At 28.9% G+C, this 22,325-nt stretch overlaps 1 protein-coding gene across 1 annotated transcript in view; it reads right to left on the bottom strand.

Moving 5' to 3' along the window:
- Positions 1–22,325, bottom strand: part of btv (beethoven) — a 239,088-nt gene that overhangs the window by 88,230 nt on the left and 128,533 nt on the right. Inside the window, 5 exon segments of the mRNA XM_067274747.1 lie at positions 6,157–6,301; positions 11,965–12,116; positions 16,240–16,486; positions 18,872–19,029; positions 22,073–22,171. Coding sequence (XP_067130848.1) covers positions 6,157–6,301; positions 11,965–12,116; positions 16,240–16,486; positions 18,872–19,029; positions 22,073–22,171 — 801 coding nt within the window.

The following is a 22,325-nucleotide window of genomic DNA, read 5'->3' as shown; positions in this document are numbered from 1 at the left end:
CATTAAAATTATCAGTTTTAAATCTGAAAATTTTTAAAATAAGGTAAAAGTAAATGTGTTTCTTAGAATATGGAACAGGTTCATAATCTTTTCATGAAAAAAAAATCATGAAAATTTTCAATGTTACATTCTTTTTTCTTAATGTGATAATTATATTTCAAAATACTTATAATTTTGAAATTAAATTTTGACCAAGATTTTGCAATTTGTATACATACAGAAAATACATGTATAATATTTGCAATTAAATGTTTTAATCTATAAAAAGAGAAAAGGAAATTAATTCATATATTTTTAAACTTTACATTATTTCAACTTGAAAATATTATTACAAAAGCTAGCTTTTCTTAGGAAAAATAATTTCAATATAAACCAGTGGCGTGCCGTGACATTTGATGATAGGGAAGCTGTGTTTCTGTAAGAAGCTGACTTACAGAGGCAATCAATTAATTGCACATCAGGGCCTGTTCGTATTCATTTGTTCGATAAGCCAGTAAAAACCGTATACTTCTTCAAATGTATTTTTAATAGATTATCTGACGTACTTAATAAATAACAGAGGTAATTATATTGAACTTTCTTATTAGATTCAATAAATTCCCTATGTCCTCTAAATGCCAATTCTTGCATTGAGAAAAAACATCTATTAATTTAGATATATCTATTAATTGTAATTAACTTGTTATAATTTTCAATATTTATTTTATATTGTCTACCAATGTTAAATTCTATTCTATTTTGATTTCCAAATTGCTTCAATTTTACGAAAGAATCGTCATTCGTCATAAATTTTATCGTCAAAATGTCAAAATTTTTTTGTTGACGTATTTATACAGTAGAGAGTCGTAAATCGGCACCCTGGTAATCGGAATCGCCGTTAATCGGCACGATTTTCAGTCGGACTGTGTCGTGCTGAATTGAATGTTTTTGATACTAAATTTACTTCTAAAGTATAATTTTCATGTTTTTATATTCTTCGATATATTTATTTTGTTTGTAAAAAATAAAGAAATAATTTTTAATGATACGATAGCCTCTATTATTATTATAAAAATTTTCGTTAGGCTTAAAATCGACGAAAATTCAACACGAAGCGACATGCAACGGAGAAAAATTTGAACATCGGACAGGTTAATATATTTTTTTGTACATAGACCGTAATCGGAACAAATCCCTAATCTGAACAACCCCAGTCCCCAATTGATTCCGATTTTCGGTTCTCTACTGTATTTAATTTAGGCATTGGTCTTTCTCTTTTAATAATGTTTTCTTTTTCATTATATGGTCTTGAGCCTAAACTTTTTTAAAATAAATTTTTTAATCACTAGCCACGATATAAGGGCTAAAATTAAAATTATAAAAAAAACCTTACTTGGTAAAACAAAATGTGTGATGAATATACATACCTAGTACAAAAAATTCTTCAATTGTATGAATATAGTTTTAAAGAAACTTATAATTAAATATAACTTTGTGAAGAAACATACATAAAAATAACAAAATATTCTTTACTTTTCTAAATCTTAAAACAATCCACTTAGTGAAATAGCTCCCTACGAGTGGCTAATAAATGGAATCATAGACTTCCTGGTAAGTGTGCGGCGCGTGCATGCATGAAGGCTGCCAAATCCCGAAGGTGCTGATACCGGTCAATGTCAAATGCCTCTTTTGTCACATCACTAGTATATCTCAAAGGACACCATAGGGCTGTTGTAAATTTTAAACGTTTCTCACCATAGCTGTAAAAATCTAAATATGCTAAACTTAATAGTCATTTGTTTTCTAACTAATTCGTTTTAATACCAGGTGTACACGGAAATCAGTTCCCCACTGTACTGAGCTAGTGATTGGTTTGGTTAAGCTTTTGTTTAAGTAAAATTCTGGCTCTTTCAGCAGGGTTTTATTTATATCCCCATTCCCTAATCTCTTAATTATTTAACTACTTCTTAGTAGAAATAAGTCGAAACCAGTTACTTTGTACTTGAATATCTGTAGTCTTGGGAAAACATTGGAAAGGCAAATTTTTATGACAATGGATATATAAATCGTAAATTTAAGGAAAATAAATTCTAGATCTTTTTTTGTACCTTGTATGTCTCATTCATTAAATTTGGTTGTAAATGATGCTGCCAAAGTAACAGTTAATTTTTTAACATTATACAAGAATTGTACACGTTTTTTCTGCATTCCCTTACAGATGGGACATACTATAATCGTAATATCACCGGTTTAACATTGAAATCCATAAGTAATATAAGATGGGAGAACAGAATAAACGTAGAATAAATATATCAAATATTTTAATGGATTTTTTTTTTAACTCCTGTCAACTATACAGAACTATCATAAAAACATGCCAGTAAACTCTTATCAATTGGGTTAAGTTATAAATCTACTCTAGGGTGTGTAAGGCCGCCGACTTCCAGGGGAAAACAGTTAATCACGCGTCAGGAAAACCTAGGGTCGAAACCGTATGTGGGTGGTGGCGGTAGGAGACAAAGATGACAAGTGTCTTACACAAAACTGTTTATTCTAACTACTAAATTAACTTACATATAATTTCAGCACAATACAATCTAGATTGTTAGCGTTGTTGTTGTCACGTTGGGAACGTTTCTCGGTTAATTCTGGAGAGACAGTCCCTTTTCCCGTGATCTCCGGATCATCTTGACTTGGGTGGACTCTGGGTGGAGAGGAACTCGAATGCAGGAGAATCGTCGCACGTCTTGTTCGAAAGACCGCAGGAGAATCGTCGCACGTCGTGTTCGAAAGACTGCAGGAGAATTGAACTTGCTGTCTGGAGGAGAACCGCCTGTCTTTGCGACTCGGGAGTTTTATAATAATTTCTCTCTTGAATCTCACCCTCTTGATTGGTTCTGTTCCTCCTCTCCCTTACCCCGATTGGTCATTTCTTTTGTTTCTATGCGAAACCGGAGACCGATCTGGGTCGGGAGAGTTCCGAGAGGTGTTGACAGAGTCTTTGAAGTTCGTGCTCGTATATTCCGCCGTTATGGCCCTCTCTTTGACGTTTTTGACCTCACGCGGTCCGCCAGATGCTTCGGTGGCCATTTACCCCTCTCTGTTTCCTGTTTCCGACACTCGTACACGAGCACCTGGACAAAGCTCCCTCTCTCTCAGTTGACATCCCCTCGGTCGTTCATTATCGTGTCGTGTTTGTTTTAGGATAAGTTTTGGGAGAGTTTCTTTCGTGTCTGGTTTACATCACCAACACATGTTCCTGACACGATTTGACTCTCGAAACTTTCCGACTTCGGAACTTTATAATTATTCACCATTTTTACGCGTTTTTGCGATCCCTACAGGTGGGCAACCGCTTTTATAACATGGGCCAGAATAAATTTTATGTTTTTTTCCGCGGGCCGTAGTAGTTAATTGATGCCTTCTTGTGACTTGTAATTTTTTTAGTCTGCAAATATGAAATAAATAAATAAAACGTTAATTACTACATTTATTTCTCTTATCGTTTTCGAAAATTACAAAGAATTGGAAAAATAACTATTAATTAGTTATTTTTCCAATTTAATAATCTATTAAAGATCTCGCGGGCCGGATAGAAACTTTTCGCGAGCTGTAGCTGGCCCGCGGGCTAGGGGTTGGCCGCCATTAATCTAGTCTACTCATGATTCACATAATCGGGCGAGGACAGCTGAATATCTAGCAGGCAGGCGGCTAACAGCCCAGAACTTGGCCAAGATATAAAATTGGATGCTTTATATGTGTGTTGCTTCTACCAGGTAAACCATGACATTGGTGCTCTGTAAAGTGCATGCGCCAATGCCTATAATCTGGCTGCTTGAAAGCTGACAAGCAGGCAGCTAACAGCTCAGAACCAGTCCGGGATATAAAATTGGATGCTTTATGCGTGTGTTGCTTCTACCAGCTAAACCGGGTGAGGTTGGTGCTCTGTAAACTGCATGAGCCAATGCCTATATAATCTGGCTGATTGGAAACTGACCCAGTTTCGACATTCCTTCCACCACTGAATTATTCGAATATACAATAGCAATCTTATCGTTTTTTTCACATGTAGTATAGAAATTTGTAAAAGATACATAATGCAGTTATAATAAAATATTAATTTTAATTAATTCAAAGTACGTTAAAATATGAAAATTTATATTTTATAAAATGCAAGGGAAGGTCATTGGAAGATGGAAGCAGCACTTCCATCGCTTCCAATGATGGCACGCCACTGATATAAACCATAAAATTATATTTAGTATAGCCTAAATATTACATTTATTTTACTTTATCTGCCAAAAATTTTGGTGCAATATATATATACACTGCTTTTTTCACTTCATGCTTGTTTTTTGTTACCATACTATTAATGTTTCAAAAACAACTGTAATATGTTATTGACTGTTTAAATCAATTAAAAACACTTAATTTCCATTATAAAATAGTATAAGTTATAATATAGCATAAGTTTTCTTTAAAATGATTAATAACCTGATAGGTAAAAATAAACAATAAAATGAAAAATGAAATTATTTCTGATTATACAGTGTGTCATGTAAAATGGTCCTACACCAATTGAGTAAATAATTCTAATCTTCATATTTGTTTTTGTTTTCTTTTTTCTCTCTTGTGTGTGGCTTATGTCAGTTAAAAAGTTTTAAATGTGGGCCTTACATAAAAAAAAATTGCCAGCCTGGTTTAAGGAGTCTAGTTTTATGTGGATATCCTGTATTTATTGATAAGCTATAAATATGTTAACTTGAGAAACTGATGATTTTTATATTTTACATCCTTACATCCTGTTATATGTTAACCAGAAAAAATGTTAAGATAAAGGTTTATATGTAATTTATAAAATCTTATCTTAGACTCTGAATAAAAATCCTTTGTTTCTTTCATTAAGAATAGTTAAATAAATGTAAATAAAAAACATAATAAATATCAAATGAACAGCTGGATATTTTTATTGAGATAATCAATTAACAAGAAATTTAGCTAGAGGTAAGTAGTTAGGACACCACATCATATCAAATTTAATAATTAAAAATAAATAAAGTTAGTTTAGAATATTCTTAATACAGACTGAAGTGGGACTCAAACCCATAACTCCTGCTTTCCAACTTGTATAGTCCAGTTTCATTGATATTTAAAACTATTTTTAACATATTCTAGGGGCAAGTTGTTCTCTATTAGTATGTGGAACACTCACGTCCATATTTTGGTCTGTATAGGAAAAAGCTTTTTGCATGATGACACTAACATTTTAGAACTGAACATATATCAGGCATCTTCAATGATATACAGTTGTTTTAAATTGTCCTTATATTACAGTTGTTTTAAGTCATTTGTAATATATTGAGAATAACAAAAAAATCATATGAAACAAAAAAATGCAGTATTTGATATTGGTTTTTAGGCTCTTTTATGTGCGATTTTTATTTGTGCGATTTTTTTAATGCGAATTTTTAATTTGTGCGGTATAGTTGGCGACTAGTCTCGTGCGATTCGTCATGTCTTACGTTGACTTATTATAGCTAAATAAACTTATTATAGCATAAATGCACTTATTATAGTAATATTATTGCATGAATATGCGAAAAATGAAATAATTTACTTTTTAAGTCAACAAAACACCACCTGGACAAAAATATGTAAAACAGACGATAGACCAGACGATGCAGTCAAGTGCTGACATCTGTTGTCAATAAATTCTATTTCGTACGGTTTTGAGTTATTTTCTATGTGAGACTTTTTTTATGCGGTCCCTGTTGACCGCATAAAAAAATTATTTTTTTAATTGTGTTGCGAAAACTATTATTTACAGCCATTCGTGAAGTTTCGTGAGATTTTTTTTAATGCGTTTTTTTTAATGCGGTCCCTATCCCCCGCATAAAAACAGGTTTGACTGTATTTGATATTGGTTATTTAGGAACATGTAATATACATTATATTATTGTTCTTTCATTCAACAAAAAAATTTGGTATTTGGTTGAAATATATATATATATATTTATAATATATATATATATATATATATATATATTATATATAATGATTTAGAATAAATAAAATAATCTGTATGTCACTTTTTAAAATTAAATTTCTACTTGAGTGATTATTATTTATTATTGACTACTATATAAAATTTTCATTATTAGACAAAGAAATTATTACCTGTTTCAATATATCCACCATAGATCCTGCTAATTGCTGGATATTATTAAAAGAGCTCCACACTGAATTATCTTTAAAATTATAAAGTAATATAGGTTTAAGGTATGAAGTATAAATAAGCTTCAGCTGTTCATCATCTGGATAACTAGATATAAGAAAAAGAAATATTGGTTTTTATAAAAAAATTATAAAATCTACCAAAAATCATTTACATCACTGAATATCAAAACAAATAATAAATAACTATCAAATAGTCAGGATATTTTATTGTGGATTTCAAAATAAATCTCAAATGCAATTTTTAAAATTATCAAATATTTCAGCTGTAGCTAAAATGCTTAACTATCTTCCTCATACACACCGGGGTGTATATTATATAATTAGAACTCACTTGTGCCTGTGACCGGTGTGAAATTAATTAATGCTTAACTATTCTAGGAACTTGCATTTTAATTTACTTTTAATTATATTGCTCATTTTGTCCTTATTATCTATAGTAAATATTTTGTAAAAACCTAAGTAAATAACAGAATTTAACATCATTACAAATAAATGCATAAAGAGGAGACAGCTTTCTTCTAGAAGTTAAATGTTTTGTTTATTAGTTAAAAGCCTATTAACACTAGCAGAATGCATAATTAATAAAGAAATTAAAGTGAGGAGCATAAAATAAAATAATTTGAAGAATTGTGAGAATTAACCATTAAGCTTCTTCAAGAATTATACCATGGAGAAAAAATAATTAGTATAGAAAAATTTGGGTTCGGACCATAATTTATGGCCCAGACCAAGTGAGAGGGACCAATGCTAAGGTAAGAGGCATCATGCTGAGGGCTGGATGGTAACTAGATAGTAGAATGGATTATATGAACAATTGATCCCATGGAACAGCAGACAACAGCCCACTGTATTTAGCCTTGCATCTGCATTGGGGCCCTACAGGTGTTAATATATACTTCCCCTAATTCAAAACTGCACAAAAATGACACTGATTTGGCAGAAATTTTGAAAAAATTGTAGACCTATAACTTCACACTGTCATCCATCTGTCTGTCTATTGTTCTTTAATCTCCGAGAATGGTGTTAAATAGATGAAAGTCAAGACCAAATATGAAAAGCTTAGGAGCAGAAGGCCCCAATTAACTTTAAACAAACTTCCTGGCTAGACTGGAAGTCACATGATTTCAATTCAACAACAAAGTCATGTCAATCATCTATGTAATTCCTTTCAAAGGAAATGTCATACTATTTCATATTAGTTTAACACAAATATGGAAATTTTTAGTAGTGAAAGGGTTGTCGAGGAAGACGACTATATTACATTTACAGAGTAGAATTAGGAATAAACTCCAACATTTGATTGTTATTAACTCTGATTAACACTTTTAGTGAATATTACAAATTTAATATAGGTTTTGTATACTTTCAATGTAATTTTTAACTAAATTTTATTAACATTTATTAAAAAACACTCCGACAGTTCCCTTGTTAAAAGTTGTTCAATCAAATTAAGTGTACTGGTGAATTGAAGGTTTATTGTAAAGCTCTCACCCAGTATAAAAAAGCTTTCAGAAAGGCAAAAATATTTTCATAAAACTGCTCAAGCATTTCTAAGGTTTCTGGCAGTTCTAGATTCAAAGTGGGTTCTTTGATTTTTTCCAGCAGTAATCTCTTAGCTTCTGTTTGAAAAACTATTTTCTGTTCACTTGAGGCCATTTTCCAAGCTATAAAATCAATCCCTATCCCTATCCTCTATGGATCAAAGCTCTCCACGCATCTCTATCCTGCATAGCCTCCTTCAATTCCATTATAAATAATTCAGTGTCACTTTTGATTGTGTCGAGCCACCGAGTCCTTGGTCAGCCTCACGCTCTTTTCCCGCTAACCATCCCCAGCATGACTGCCTTCTCAAGGGAGCTGGTTCTCATTATATGACCAAAAAAAGAATTTCTGTTTGGTTATCTGGGCTTCCAGAGAGATTTTCAGTTGGACTCTGTCTAAGACAGTTTTGTTGGGGATCCGTGCTGTCCATGGAATATGCAAAAGCCATCTCCAACACCATAGTTTGAAAGAATCTATCTTCCTTCTGTGTGCTTTCTTTAGAGTCTAAGTTTCAAGCCATATATGACCATAGGAAAAATAATTCTAGTGAAGTTTTGGTGTTTACTAAACCCTTATTCAGATACAATAGAGAATCTTAGACTTTGGTTAAATCAGTAATTTCCATTTCTATGATCAAGTAGACTATTAAATTATTTGATTCATTTAAGGCAGCTTGGTCTAATGATATTATTCTAGCTCACCTACAATTTAATGATGATATTTTGTCTTCTATTCTTTGTCATATCTACTTTTCTGTGTAGCATTTGGCTATGTGTCTTTGGCTTGGAGATCAGTCAGTGTGATATTTATCCCCGAGATGGCAAGAAGTTTAATTCTGAAGCCAAGGCTTTTAGGCTAATAGGTCTAAAAACCTATTAGCCTAATGTCTTTCATGTTAAAGACATTAAGAAGCTCATTGATAGGCATCCAAAGGCCACTAGTTTTCTCTTCATTCCTTTCAGTTCATTTATCAACCTACCAAGTCTTGTGAGACAGTTTTACATAGTTTAGTTTTTCAAATTGAGAAGTCCTGAATGTGAAGGAAATTGTAGTAGCCGTTTTTTGATATTGAAAAGATGTTCTTGACAAAATCTCTTTTGAGACTATTAAATATGTTGCACTTGAGCACAGTATCACTTGTACAGTAGACCCCCTATAACATGGGTTCATATAACATGGTTTCCTATAACACAACGAAAAAATTGTGATCAGATTCGTATAACACGGTAAAATGTCATTGCTGACTTGTATCGAGACAGGATTGGTCGATTCTGGACCAATAGTGGATGAGCAGCAAAACTACTTGCCGCTGTCCAGCACCGGGCATATATATGGAAAGTTTAGGTGGGAAAGTATTGATAAACTTTTATACAGTTCTTGTGAAAAAAACATTTACAGTATTATTCAATGGCCATAAAAATTATATTTCTATTAATGATGTCTCCAAAGTTCAGCGAATTCTTTGCAGAAAGAATAACTTATCAGGAAATGCATCTGCCGTTCGATGAGTCACTCTGAGATGAAAACAAGCTTAGGCAATGGCATCTTCTAACGATGCACACTCAGTAAGTAATCCAACAATTTTTTGTTTATAGCATAATTTATATGGATTATTCCCAAAAAATTATACGTGATTTGGAAATGTTGAGTCAAATTATTCTAGAATCGATTAATTTTATGGAAGAAAACCTTTCAGACAGTCGAAGTCCCTAAACTGCACACATGCCAGGCTGTGATTGGCTCATATATTTAAGGGACTCGTACAACAAGGATTCATATAACACGAAACATATCTACCATGTTATAGGGGGGCTACTGTATTCTTGTTTACTGGACTGCTTCAACTTCACAGTATAGTGACCTCTCATTTCAGAATTTCTCTGAGAGTATCTGTCCTGCAAGACTGATCTCATAATAGTGTTCTCTCACTCTTGTTACAGTGTTTTGTCATGGATGGTCTCTTGAAGACATTAATGGTTCTGAATTGTATGCCCAAAGATATGTCCAGCAATATTGTTCTGCTTTTTGTTAGGAAATTTTCCAGCACCCTATCAGACCTTCTGTCTGATAGAGAGCTGGTTCAGATATAACAGTTTGAGCATCAGTAACAGATAAAAGTGTTATTGTTCCTTTTATTTGCAGGAGCAATATGAGAAATTTTTCTGAGCACCAACTCTATGGTAAAAAAAATGAAATTTTCCAGTCTTAACTATCTTAAGGTAATGTTTGACTCTTGCCTTTTATGGATTTTCCACCTGGAGACTGTGCTAGAGAAAGCCAGACTATTTTCTGGCTACATAAAAGTATTCTTAGAAAATTTTGGAGTTACAGCTTCATGTCCTACTTTAGATTTAGGCTATAGTAATGTGAGGCTCCGGAAATATCCCAAAACCACACTAAAATTTAAAAGAAATTAATAAATATAATAAAATAAATATATCAATATTAAAGTAAGAAAATTTTTATGAGCATAAAAAGACATATTCGATTTAATAGGAAATAAAAGAGTTGTTCTCAGATATAAACAAAAGAAGAATAGATAATGTAAGTCCTAAGATCAACTATCTCTGATTGGGATTGAATTGACAGTTGATTTTGACTTATCCCACGATCTGAGTTCTGATTTCATTACACTTAGTAATGAGTGATGACGAATTAGAAAGTAGAGATGAGGAAAAATAACCAATCAAAGTGGTTGATCTGGAATCCAAAACAGATAAAAATTTGTGTTATAAAGACACAGAGAGCTTCTCTCATGATGTTCCTGTTGTGTGGTGCCATACAGAAGTAATTTGTTCATGTTGTCCTCGATACCCATGCCGGAAGGATTCACATCTCACTGAGAACAATCAGCACTTATACCTCAGGATAAATGACTCCACCTTGGACTATCAGCACGACACCCCCATAAATAGGGAACTGCCTGAGATTCTCATCTAGTACTGTTCTACAAGAATTACATTACATTAATACATTAGAAAGTACATTAATACATCTGTAAGATAATTTTTTCTTTATGTTGTAATAAATCAGGATGAAATCTATGTAACTGTAGCATCTGTCTCTGTGCCTAACTTACCCACTTACGAACAGAAACTACTCTGACATTCTGACATTTACGTGTGGATCAGTGACCTCACAGTAATTCAATCCTAAATTGCCCAATCTACTTTAATTTGCTGACCTAGGATGCTTTGCAAGAATTGTCAGATAAAGTTGCAAAGTTTGCAGCATACTGAATGACATGCTATTACTGGAGCTATGCCTATGACCCTAGGTAGTTTTTTTCAGGTTCTTTTTTCCCCTTACCTGTTTATTCAGGCTAAAAGTAGGAGGACTCTTTATAGGATATTCCAATTATGTTCTTAAATTTTCATAAAAATTACTCAAAAACTGGAAAATATATTTCTAGAAGACAGGAAGACCTGAAACAGAACTATTAACAAGGCTGAAAATGTTTGTCAATTTTCATTAAACATTTGTTAGAATTTATTTTAGTTGTCTTCATATCTTCTAAATTTTCATATAAACTAGTATTTATTATTTTTATTTATAAAATTGCAAAGAGTTTTATAAAACATTTTGATTGTATTTAAAAAAATAATATATATACATTATATAAAATTTTATAATTGTCTGAAGGATTTCCCAGAATAAGTACAGAGCAAATGTGCTGGATCTTGAATATGTATCACTTTACTGCCACAGCTGAGAATTCTTCAAAATATGATCTGGGAAGGTGGCCAGCTGATGCAACTACACACCAGGAAGATCACTCTCCACATACCCATTGAAACAGAGGCTGGATGGACCTTGGACCTCCACAGATCACAAGAAGCAGAAAACAGCTGTCAGTGACAGCTGTTTTCTGCTTCTTGTGATCTGTGGAGTTGGTAGTTTAATAACATAACATTCTTGTCTTGTGGTTTGTGGAGTCATGGTAGTTTAAAGATACAACATTGAATTTCTAACAAGTTCAATGTTGTATCATTAAACTACCATGGATCCTAACAATTGATATGATAACAATTCTTTATGTAGTAGTATGATATTATATATTAATTTTTTTCAGTTTTTTATTTGTTTACCTTTTATCCAACAAATGTTATTAACAGTTTAAAGTTAAAAAAACTTCATATCAGCAGTGTTTATTTCATTAATTCTTATTCTAGGCATGTAAATAAAAATATCAAACTTTCATATTACCTGACAGCACAAATTCTGACTAATGAAGTAAATCGAGAAGATAGAGAATGCTTTCCAAGTGATGTTCCAGAACTAAAACTACTTATTATTTGAATTCCATCTAAAGTAATCCATTCAAGATGATCATCATAAAATCCTTGATATGTTAAAACCTATAAATTTAATTCATAAAATTAGTGAAAATATATTTAAATTATAGATATTAGAAAGTTATTCACATAAAAAAATATATAAAATAATAATACTGCAAAAAACAAATTAATACAATATTACAAAAAAAGAAATTTAAGTGTACTTACAATTAAAAGTAAAATAAGACATAAATTCATAAATATGCATATTATATAACAACAAAAATCAATTCAATATGATATAAATAATATATAATTGTTGCAAACTTATCATTAAAAAATTCACATTAAGGAAAATAATTTAAGTTTTCATAAATGTCACATCTAATGATACCAAATAAACTTATTTCTCATGGCTGTGTATGGAAATGTATCATTAAATGTTATAAAGTTAGATTTATAAAGGTAAAAATAAGCAAAGTCAATTCTAACGATTATTTCAATATGTTTCAAAATAATATCAGATGTTCTTAACAACTTATTATGTTAGAAGACTGGAAATAGCTACTGCACATGTGAAATAAAATTCTGTCAAGAATTGCTATAAAACCATTGTATAAACTGATCTGGACTCAGAAAGTTAGATGAATATATTTTATCCCAAACTTTTATTTTTTTTTAATCAGTTTTGAGTCTTAAATACTTAGAAATATATACTGGCATGCTTAATATCATTTACTTACTCTATACTGAATATAAAACACAGTTATAAGCACTTTCATATCACTAACAACTTATAACAATTAAGTGACTCAATTTAGGGCAAAACTACCATATTTATTTGATTCTAAGCTGCACGTTTTTGCATTTTAATGTCACTGAAAATCAGGTGAGGCTTGCATTCAAAGAAGGCTAAATTTTAACTGAAAAGCCAATTCTTAAAAGTACTGTAAATCTTTGCTATATGACGTCTACTATCCCTTGACCTAATTTCATTGTTATCTGACTAGTAACTTTTAGTCAGGATTCTTTTTTCAGAAATGATCCATTGATCTGACATAGGATAATATTGGATCACTTATTTTGCAGTATTTTTAATCTATTGGGGTATTTTAACTCTATAAAAAATTAATTGAAACAAAACAATTGTGTGAATTAATGATAATCCTTGACAGTATGAAGGGCCACCTTCACTGCTTGATATTTGCATCAATAAGCTTTTAAGGACAACATAAGAAAAGAATAAAAATTGGTTACATTTGGAAAATCATACTTTAACCACTTCTGGGAAAGTAAAGAAGCAAGTGCTTTGAAAATTGTGGAATGTGTATCTGTCATCTGGAAAAAAGTTCCTAATGAAATAATAAGTCATTCCTTTAAGAAGTGCTGCATAACAAATGCAATGGATGGCACAGAAGTTGACTAGTTTGGGGAAATGACAACACCAACACCGGTTCCAAAATCAGTTGTGATAGTGAGACTGATAAATCATTTTTAGTGAGAGCAATTAAGATTTACTTAAATGTATTTAAGATTATTTTAATAAATTAATTCTTCACTTCTTGTTATTTCTCATTTTTTGAACTTTGTAAATAAATCTATTTATTGATATTTTTTATTTTTTCATGAAAACCTGTTGAGAAATTGAACTGTGGCTTAGAATTTAATAAATACAATACTTTCTCATCAATTTTATAGCTGACAGCATTTGGAAATATGTCACTAAACATGCATTATATAATTTCATCAATAATTGTTATAAAACATTGACACATAAATTCAAATTGAATGAACTTATAGTATTTCAAAAATTAAAATCACTGCATTAAGAGGATAATAAAATTCAAAATATTAAACTTTTAATTTTGTTTATTTTATTATTTATTTGTTTCTAGAAGTGTATCTTAAAAATCTTGCTGGAGTACCAGATGTAATAAGACCAACCCTGTTAATTATATATTATATCGTATTTTGTTTTTCCTTTCTTGTGCATATATTAAACACTTTTTATCTTATTACCGATTTTCTGAAATCTTTGTTAATTAATACAGGGTGATCATAAAGTTCATATGCAGTTTTATACTTCAATAACTAAAGATGTACAAATGATAAAACTATATAACCTATTAAACAATATGTGAAAATCTAACTTTTAAAGTTCTTTATTTAATGATTTTACTAATATAGAACTGATTTATTTTATTTACAAATCCTATTAGTAACTCTCAAATAAAGACAGTTAAAGAGAAAATAAACTGTATGCTTTGGCTTGTAGAATTTCAGTCAATAACATCTGGTAGAAGAAAGCATGCTATTCATTTTGATAAACATGAAATTATTGTATATAATTCACAAGCCAAAGTATGCAATTTACTTTCTCTTTAAAGTCACCATTCTCTGTAACCATTTGAAGTCACTGATGAGATCTGTAAATAAAATAAAATAAATTCTACATTGATAAAATTATTATGTAAAATACTAAAAAGCTAGGCTCTCAAATGTTATTTACTTCTTAGTTTTAACATCTCTACATTGTTATTGAAGTATAAAACTGCAGAACCACTCTAATATATAATCCACAATATTATAATGTTTTATTTATTTATTTCTAATAATAAAGACACAGTCATTTTAAAAAGATATATACAGTGGAATCTCACTTAATGAGCATAATTCGTTCCAGAATCTTACTTGTAATGCAAAACACTCATTAAGCACAACAGTTTCCCATATAAATTAATGTAAAATATGATAATGCATTCCATGCCAAAAAAAATACTCAAATATTTTATGTATAATGTTTATTCAAAGAAAATTATACAGTATACATTGTTAAGGAGCGTGAATCATCTTCATCTTTTCTTCTAGCACAGAATGAACCAACCTGAAATGCAAATTCAATTTGCAAAAAACGAAAAAAACCACAGCTAATATGTCTGATGAACACGCCAAACGATATGCCAAATTCTTGGGCAATGTAAAGATTATAATTAAATATTATAAATGAATTAATTTGACTAGAGGTAGGCAGTTATGCTGCCATCTCATATTGAATTCAATAATTATAAATAATTAATTTTTAATTTAGGCATTTTTAATTGGAATTGGTCATTAAATTTAATACAAGATGACAACATAACTGCCTACCTCTAGTCAAATTAATTAATTTATAATACTTAATTATAGTCTTTACAGAGCCCAAGAATTTGGCATATCGTTTGGCATGTTTATTATATAATGAGCAATGGTTGTTGATGTTTATACGTAATATGTGTGAACACAAGTTTGGAAAAATGTTTGCTCACAAGCAACACTAATATGCTAGCAGAACAAGTGCTAAACGCAAACTGATGGAACATGCACATAATCCGGACTTTCCCTCTTCTCATCATTCATTATGTGAAATGTCACTTATTAAGCAAGTCATTTTTTTATAATTTGTTTTGCTTGTTATGTGAAATACTCATTATGCAAGGTGCTCGTTAAGCGAGGTTCCATTGTAATTGTAATAACAATAAAACTAATAGATAAAACTTTATTTAATTATTTGTAAAATTTGTTGCATAATATAAATAACTTACTACCATGCTTTACCATGCTTTAAAATATTTAAATTAAATTCATCTTTCTTCCAATTAATTTAACTTTAAAGCAGATTATATCTATCATGATTAGCTTGTAACAAGAATTTTTCATATTCAAAGATAAAATTTTCTTCATAATGAAAATATCTATGAATGCTATGTGGACCAGAATCAGAAAATTTACATGGATAGTGGGAATATCCACTATCCATGAAATTCTAGATCTCTCCTAGATATTTTGGGTCCTGTCCCTTACCATTTACTCATCTCCATTATGGGTCTGGTCCCTGATAGACATGGAGAAAAATTATCTCATAGTGCCTACAGCACAAAAAAAAAGTTAAAAACTAAAAAATAATTATAATTAAAGAAATTACTACATATAATACATATTTCTTTTCTTTTATAATATGCTTATATTTTGTATTTTATTTTCATTTTACTTCTTTGGTTCAGTATCTTTGATTTATTGAAAATTCTTTTACTATCATCAGTAATTTTAAAAATAAACAAATATATAAATATTATATATAAAGTAAATATTTATAATTTTAAACATGGTACTTATTTAAGTAAATAAATTTCTTTAAATGTTTAAATTTAAAAAAATGAAAGTTTACCTGTTGTAACCATGAAATCAGTTGGCATGTTCCCCACTTATCTGGCTTTGGTAAATTAATATCTTTTAAATGAAGAATAAGTTTTTCACTTTCTTTAGGACGAAGAGTACGACCAGAATGAGAATTAACAATTAAACATAATGGTAATATTTTTTGTAAAAGGTGATGTGGGGTAGTTTGAGCTGTACAGTGAACTGTTGCTATCTGTACAGAATGAAGCTGTTGAAAACAATGTTGAAGGATCATGCTATTAGAAATATAAAAATTTTAGTTGTTACAAGTTGCTAGATATAAAATATTATATAATAATAATAATTGATAAAATGTATATTAAAATTATATTTTGTGACATTTTATTTGCAGAATAATGTCATAAAGGTAATAATTAATTAAAAATTTACATACAATTTAACACAAACTAAATAATTAAATATATACAAAGTACTAAAGCAACAAAAGCTTTTAGAGGTTTAAAAAACAGAGATGAAAACAAAAGACACTTGAAATCTCTTCCAGACATATGTATGCATAAACTATTCAAAATTTAAAATATTAATAGCCTACTTATTCTATTCTTTAATTACATTTTTCTATATAAAAGATATTTATTGACCTTAATTTTTTTTGTTTTTGAAAATTGTTCTTTTAGAATACAATTATACTAGGAATTCAAAATGTCCTTGGTAAACTAAAAACACCTAATGACTAATATTGTTTGTTTTTGTTTTAGTACTTATACTAAAAATTTTTTTTGTTTTATCAAAATATAAAAGAATATATCTTTTCACTGAAAAATTTTTTCTTACTCATCATCAAACTTCAGAGAAAATTTTTAATTCATGTAATAAAAGAAACAATCTGGATATAAAAGTTTTATTGCTTTAATAGTTATTCAAAATAAACATAGCATTTATAGAATAATTATACATAAACTAATAAAATTGTAATAAAATTGAAAAATAATAATAAAAATATTAATATATAAATATACTATTTTAAAGAAATAATGAAGTTTGTATTAGAAGAAAAAATTTCATGGTGATGGAAGCAATTTCTCCCTAGACCTACTCTTAATAGATGCAATATATGGCAATACCAAAATAAATTATTTGATGGATTTTGTTGAAAAATGGATTATTTTATAAAAGAAATGTTCATTTGCAATTACAGTATATAAAATACCAAATAAACAAGATACTATTGTCTTCAATAGTATCTTCAATTTTTTCAAATAATATCTTTAAATTATAAATTTCTTCTTAACACATTTTCTGCCAAACATAGGGAAAAAGAAGACTATTTTGGGCAAAAGTCCTTATATATATATATATAATAAACTAAATAAAATTTACCAAACAAGTGCATGATGCTGTTAAGCATATTAATCAGCAAAAAAGATTTTTATAAATTATAATTAAAAATGATTTATAATAGTTGGAAACATAATTTAATAATTGTATATTTTAATATATTTTTAATTCTTTATGTATTATGTATCTTTTTTCCCATTCTTTAATGTAATTAATAAAATAAATTATATAAATTTATCTATATAATTATTATATTCTATTAAACTTAAATATTTTGCATCTATTGAAAATATGTATCAAAAGATATTCATTTTTTTTTATGTGCTTTAAATGTTACATACTGTAAGTCTTTTCAAAATTACTGCAAAATATATTATAGTATACAAAATATATTACAAACTGAACGTTTTGATATCATCTTTTGTTTTGTATAAATTTTGATTATCTTTCATAAAAAAATATATACAGTCAAACCTGTTTTTATGCACTCTTTTTATGTGCGATTTTTATTTGTGCGATTTTTTTAATGCGAATTTTTAATTTGTGCGGTATAGTTGGCGACTAGTCTCGTGCGATTCATCATGTCTCACGTTGACTTATTATAGCTAAATAAACTTATTATAGCATAAATGCACTTATTATAGTAATATTATTGCATGAATATGCGGAAAATGAAATAATTTACTTTTTAAGTCAACAAAACACCACCTGGACAAAAATATGTAAAACAGACGATAGACCAGACGATGCAGTCAAGTGCTGACATCTGTTGTCAATAAATTCTATTTCGTACGGTTTTGAGTTATTTTCTATGTGAGACTTTTTTTATGCGGTCCCTGTTGACCGCATAAAAAAATTATTTTTTTAATTGTGTTGCGAAAACTATTATTTACAGCCATTCGTGAAGTTTCGTGAGATTTTTTTTAATGCGTTTTTTTTAATGCGGTCCCTATCCCCCGCATAAAAAAATATATATATAATATATGATTTTTATTTTTAACAACTTATTCTTCTATCAAAATCATTATTTCATTTTATATGAAATATTAATACAGATATATCATGTTATCTAAATGTAATACATTCTTTAAATGATTTAAATTTGAGCACTACTTTAATTAGCACAACTTTAAAATTTTTCACAAATGTGCTTTGAAGAAACTCATAATACTGGGTAAATTCAATTCAGACATAACGGTTTAATAGCCATTATGTCTGAATTGAATTTACCCAGAACAACATCATTTGTTATAACAGAAGTTTGGATACAAGTATATAGCTGTAATTATTATATTTTGATAGATATTTTTAAAAATTATTACCTTTTGCCACTTCCTTCTGGTCCTATTAACAAAACTGATTGAAATATTTTAGGCTGCAACCATGGCAATATTATTCCTGCTATCTGTTGGACATCAGTTGTAACAATAACTGGAGGCTTGCCATTACAAAACTTTTCAATTGTTATATCATTATTCAACTATAAAAAATTTAAAATTATGTAGATAAAATATTTATTACATATATAAATTTTCCTTAAATATGTTTTGATATCTTTAATAACTATAAAAAACAAAATAAATTCTTAAATTAAACCATAAATATTAAAATCGACTTAAACAGTGTAAACTTTTGATGCACTTTACACAAAATTAAATATACGGGGGGTGCAAAATTAGGTATACAGTAGTTATTATGGAAAAAAAATATACAAGGAGAAAATAGGAAGAAAAAACATTTTTTTTTTATGTATAAATTACATCACAAATAAGGAATACAAACTAATAAAAGATAATAAAAATAAAAATAAAAATAAAAAAAAATAAAAAAAATTAATAATAATAATAATCACAGAGATAAGGCATCTGTGGAGGATAGATAGGGTGCTTATTGTACCTGTTGTTCTCTCCTCTACAGGTGTCATACCACACACACTACACAAAAGCCTGGGCACATTACAATTGAATAGAAACACATACATCACACTACAGAAGGCCACTATATTGAATACATGTCATATTGTGAGAAAATTCCTGAATACAGACACACACACTGATACACTTCTTTAATTTCTGTTATGCCTTGACTTTGGTCCGGCATTGTACACAGCCACCGGTGTTAGCCGAGTATGTCTCACTTAGCCCAACATAATAATGAACACCAAACATTTGTATTTCTCAGATTCTCAACTGTATACCTACATTTGCATCCCCTGTATAATAGTATCACAATAATTATAATATGAATAATTGAAAGTAACAACATAAATATATTTTGCCTATGTTGTCTATTTTATATGTTAATTTTTTTCTAAGGTCCCAGATATGTTATTCAAATTGGTGAGAAATTAGTTGATTTCAATGAAAATTTCATAATGTTTTTAATTACAAAATATTCTTCATTGGAATTGCCACCATATGCATCTGCTTTAATTACAACAGTGAACTTTAGTACTACAAAAGCAGGACTAATGGGACAGGTAAATATAGTTAATTAATTATTTAATTATAAATTTAAAAAATAACAAAACCTACCAAATACTTATATCTTCAGATATATCAAGCTAACTATCTTGATGCATCTGAGATATGAACAAATGTCTGAAATTAAAATTGATCAATAATAATCTTGGAATATTGTAAAGCATTGCAAAGCTATTATGAAAGTGTTTTTGCATTGATTATTGTGAGTTAGCAAGAAAAGGGAGAGAATCAGTTAATTCTTGCATCAGGAATAGTCTAGGGTCTTTTCGAATGTGGATGGTGTTGAAGGAGGCAGGAAAAACATGTGCCTTTACACAAAACCTGTTTATTGTATATGAAAAGGTTCTTACAATAATCCCTTGAGTTCACATCTTTATTTGCTTAGAAAAATTGGTTTACACTAAAAAAACATTGAAAGCAAAAATTTTCATGTGTTGGACTATTGGAGTGATTTGCTAAATGGGAAAGTTTGTCAGAAATGATGTCACATTACATATTATTTGCTCTGCTTTTTACATTTGCTAACAATTTGGTGTCAGTATGGATTAATTTGAAGTAAATAAATAATTCACTTTTCCACCTTTTTTTTTTATAGTTCTAACTGTTTAAAATTTTTCCATTTGAAAAAGTATCATGCAGAAAATATTTAATATATATAATTGTGAAAGATCTACACTGAGAAATATATGAACAGGATTCAACTGTATATTAATCATAATTAAAAAGCTTTTTTAGTTATTTAGTTAGATAATTACTGTAGTTACAATTTATGAGTGAAAAATAGCATTTCATGATTTACATTTTTTTTTAATACTAGTAATCCTACACCAGACTTAAAAATACTTACTACAAAAGATTCCAGTCAATTGCAATAGATTATAACTTGCATGTTAAATTTTACAAAATGAGATATATTTGAATTAAAATTTCATTTATTTCAATAAATTTACAGGAAAAGTCTGGATAGACATGTGATTTCCATCCACTACAAAAACATATATCATAAAAACAAAGAACTCCTTAAAACAAAAACAAACAAAATAAATAAATAAATAAAAACATAACAAATCTTAAAAGATATACAGTGCTTTTTTACATTTCAATTTAAAATCAGGGTGATCAAGATGTAAAAATTCATTAAAATGTTGCGATATATGGTAGAAGAAAGATCATTGAAATAGATTTAGATGATAAAAAGGAGTAAAAACATAAATAAATGAGTGAAGTTTTCTTAATGGAATTTGAAGTGAAAGCCAATCCTGATAAATAAGACCATTAAAATAGTTGTAATATATTAACCAAAATATTTAATTCTCTCAAAGAAAGATGGGAAACCCAAACAAATTCTAGCAATATTACAGTCAACAGTGAACTTTCTGAAGTCAGAGTTTGTTATGCACTAGCTCTGACACCAGCCAAAAGACTTCTATTCTACAGGCATAGTATTGTTGCCAAAATGATGAGAGAAGTGTCAGGAAGTGGAGGGGAATTACCTAGAGAAATAATTGAGACACTATATAATATATATAGTTCCATCATCATTATTGGAATTTCTGAGAGAATGTGAACTGCCTTAATATATACTGAACATTGCTTATTTTGTGTATCCAAATGCTTATGACAAAAATGAAAACAATTGAAAGATCTTTTCTTCTTCTGTCTTATTTTTTCTGAAGAGTAAAAATTTTAAATTTGTCTTATTTTTTTTTATTAGTAATAATGGAAAAAAGAAGGAAACGAAAATAGATAAACTTTATCTGATTAAATAAAATTAGTAGTGTTTATAAAATTTTTCAATCTAATTTTACATTAATTGAAAGACAAATTAATCTTATACATAGCAGCAAACATGCTTATAGCATTTTATAGTTTGTTTTAGTCTATCTTTCTATTGTTTCATATTGCTTCTCAATTTGCTAAGCTTCAGTTTCTCTTTTGAATAACAGTTGAAAACTAATTCAATATCTCAAACTTTAATACCATATAAATTTTTTCATTCAAATTAATATAAGAACAAATTTATTAATCAAATTTTAATACCTCTGAAATATAATAATCCAAATGATCATCTTTTTCATTATAATATGTATTCAAAACTTTATTAGGATTAGGTATTGAAATTTCCATCCATGAAAATATCTATAAAATTTATTTAAATAAATAAATATTTTACAATTTAATTATATATAATTTATGTTTAGAATATAAATATATTTTAAAATTTTAATTTTATAATGATTATTATTTTACAAAAAATTTATAATAAAATTAAAAGATTTAAGTCAATAAAAAT

The sequence above is a fragment of the Centruroides vittatus genome, unplaced genomic scaffold (assembly GCF_030686945.1).
Source record: "Centruroides vittatus isolate TY-2023 unplaced genomic scaffold, ASM3068694v2 contig_563, whole genome shotgun sequence".
NCBI classification, from domain to species: Eukaryota; Metazoa; Arthropoda; class Arachnida; order Scorpiones; family Buthidae; genus Centruroides; species Centruroides vittatus.
This window is presented reverse-complemented; position numbering and strand designations above follow the sequence as displayed.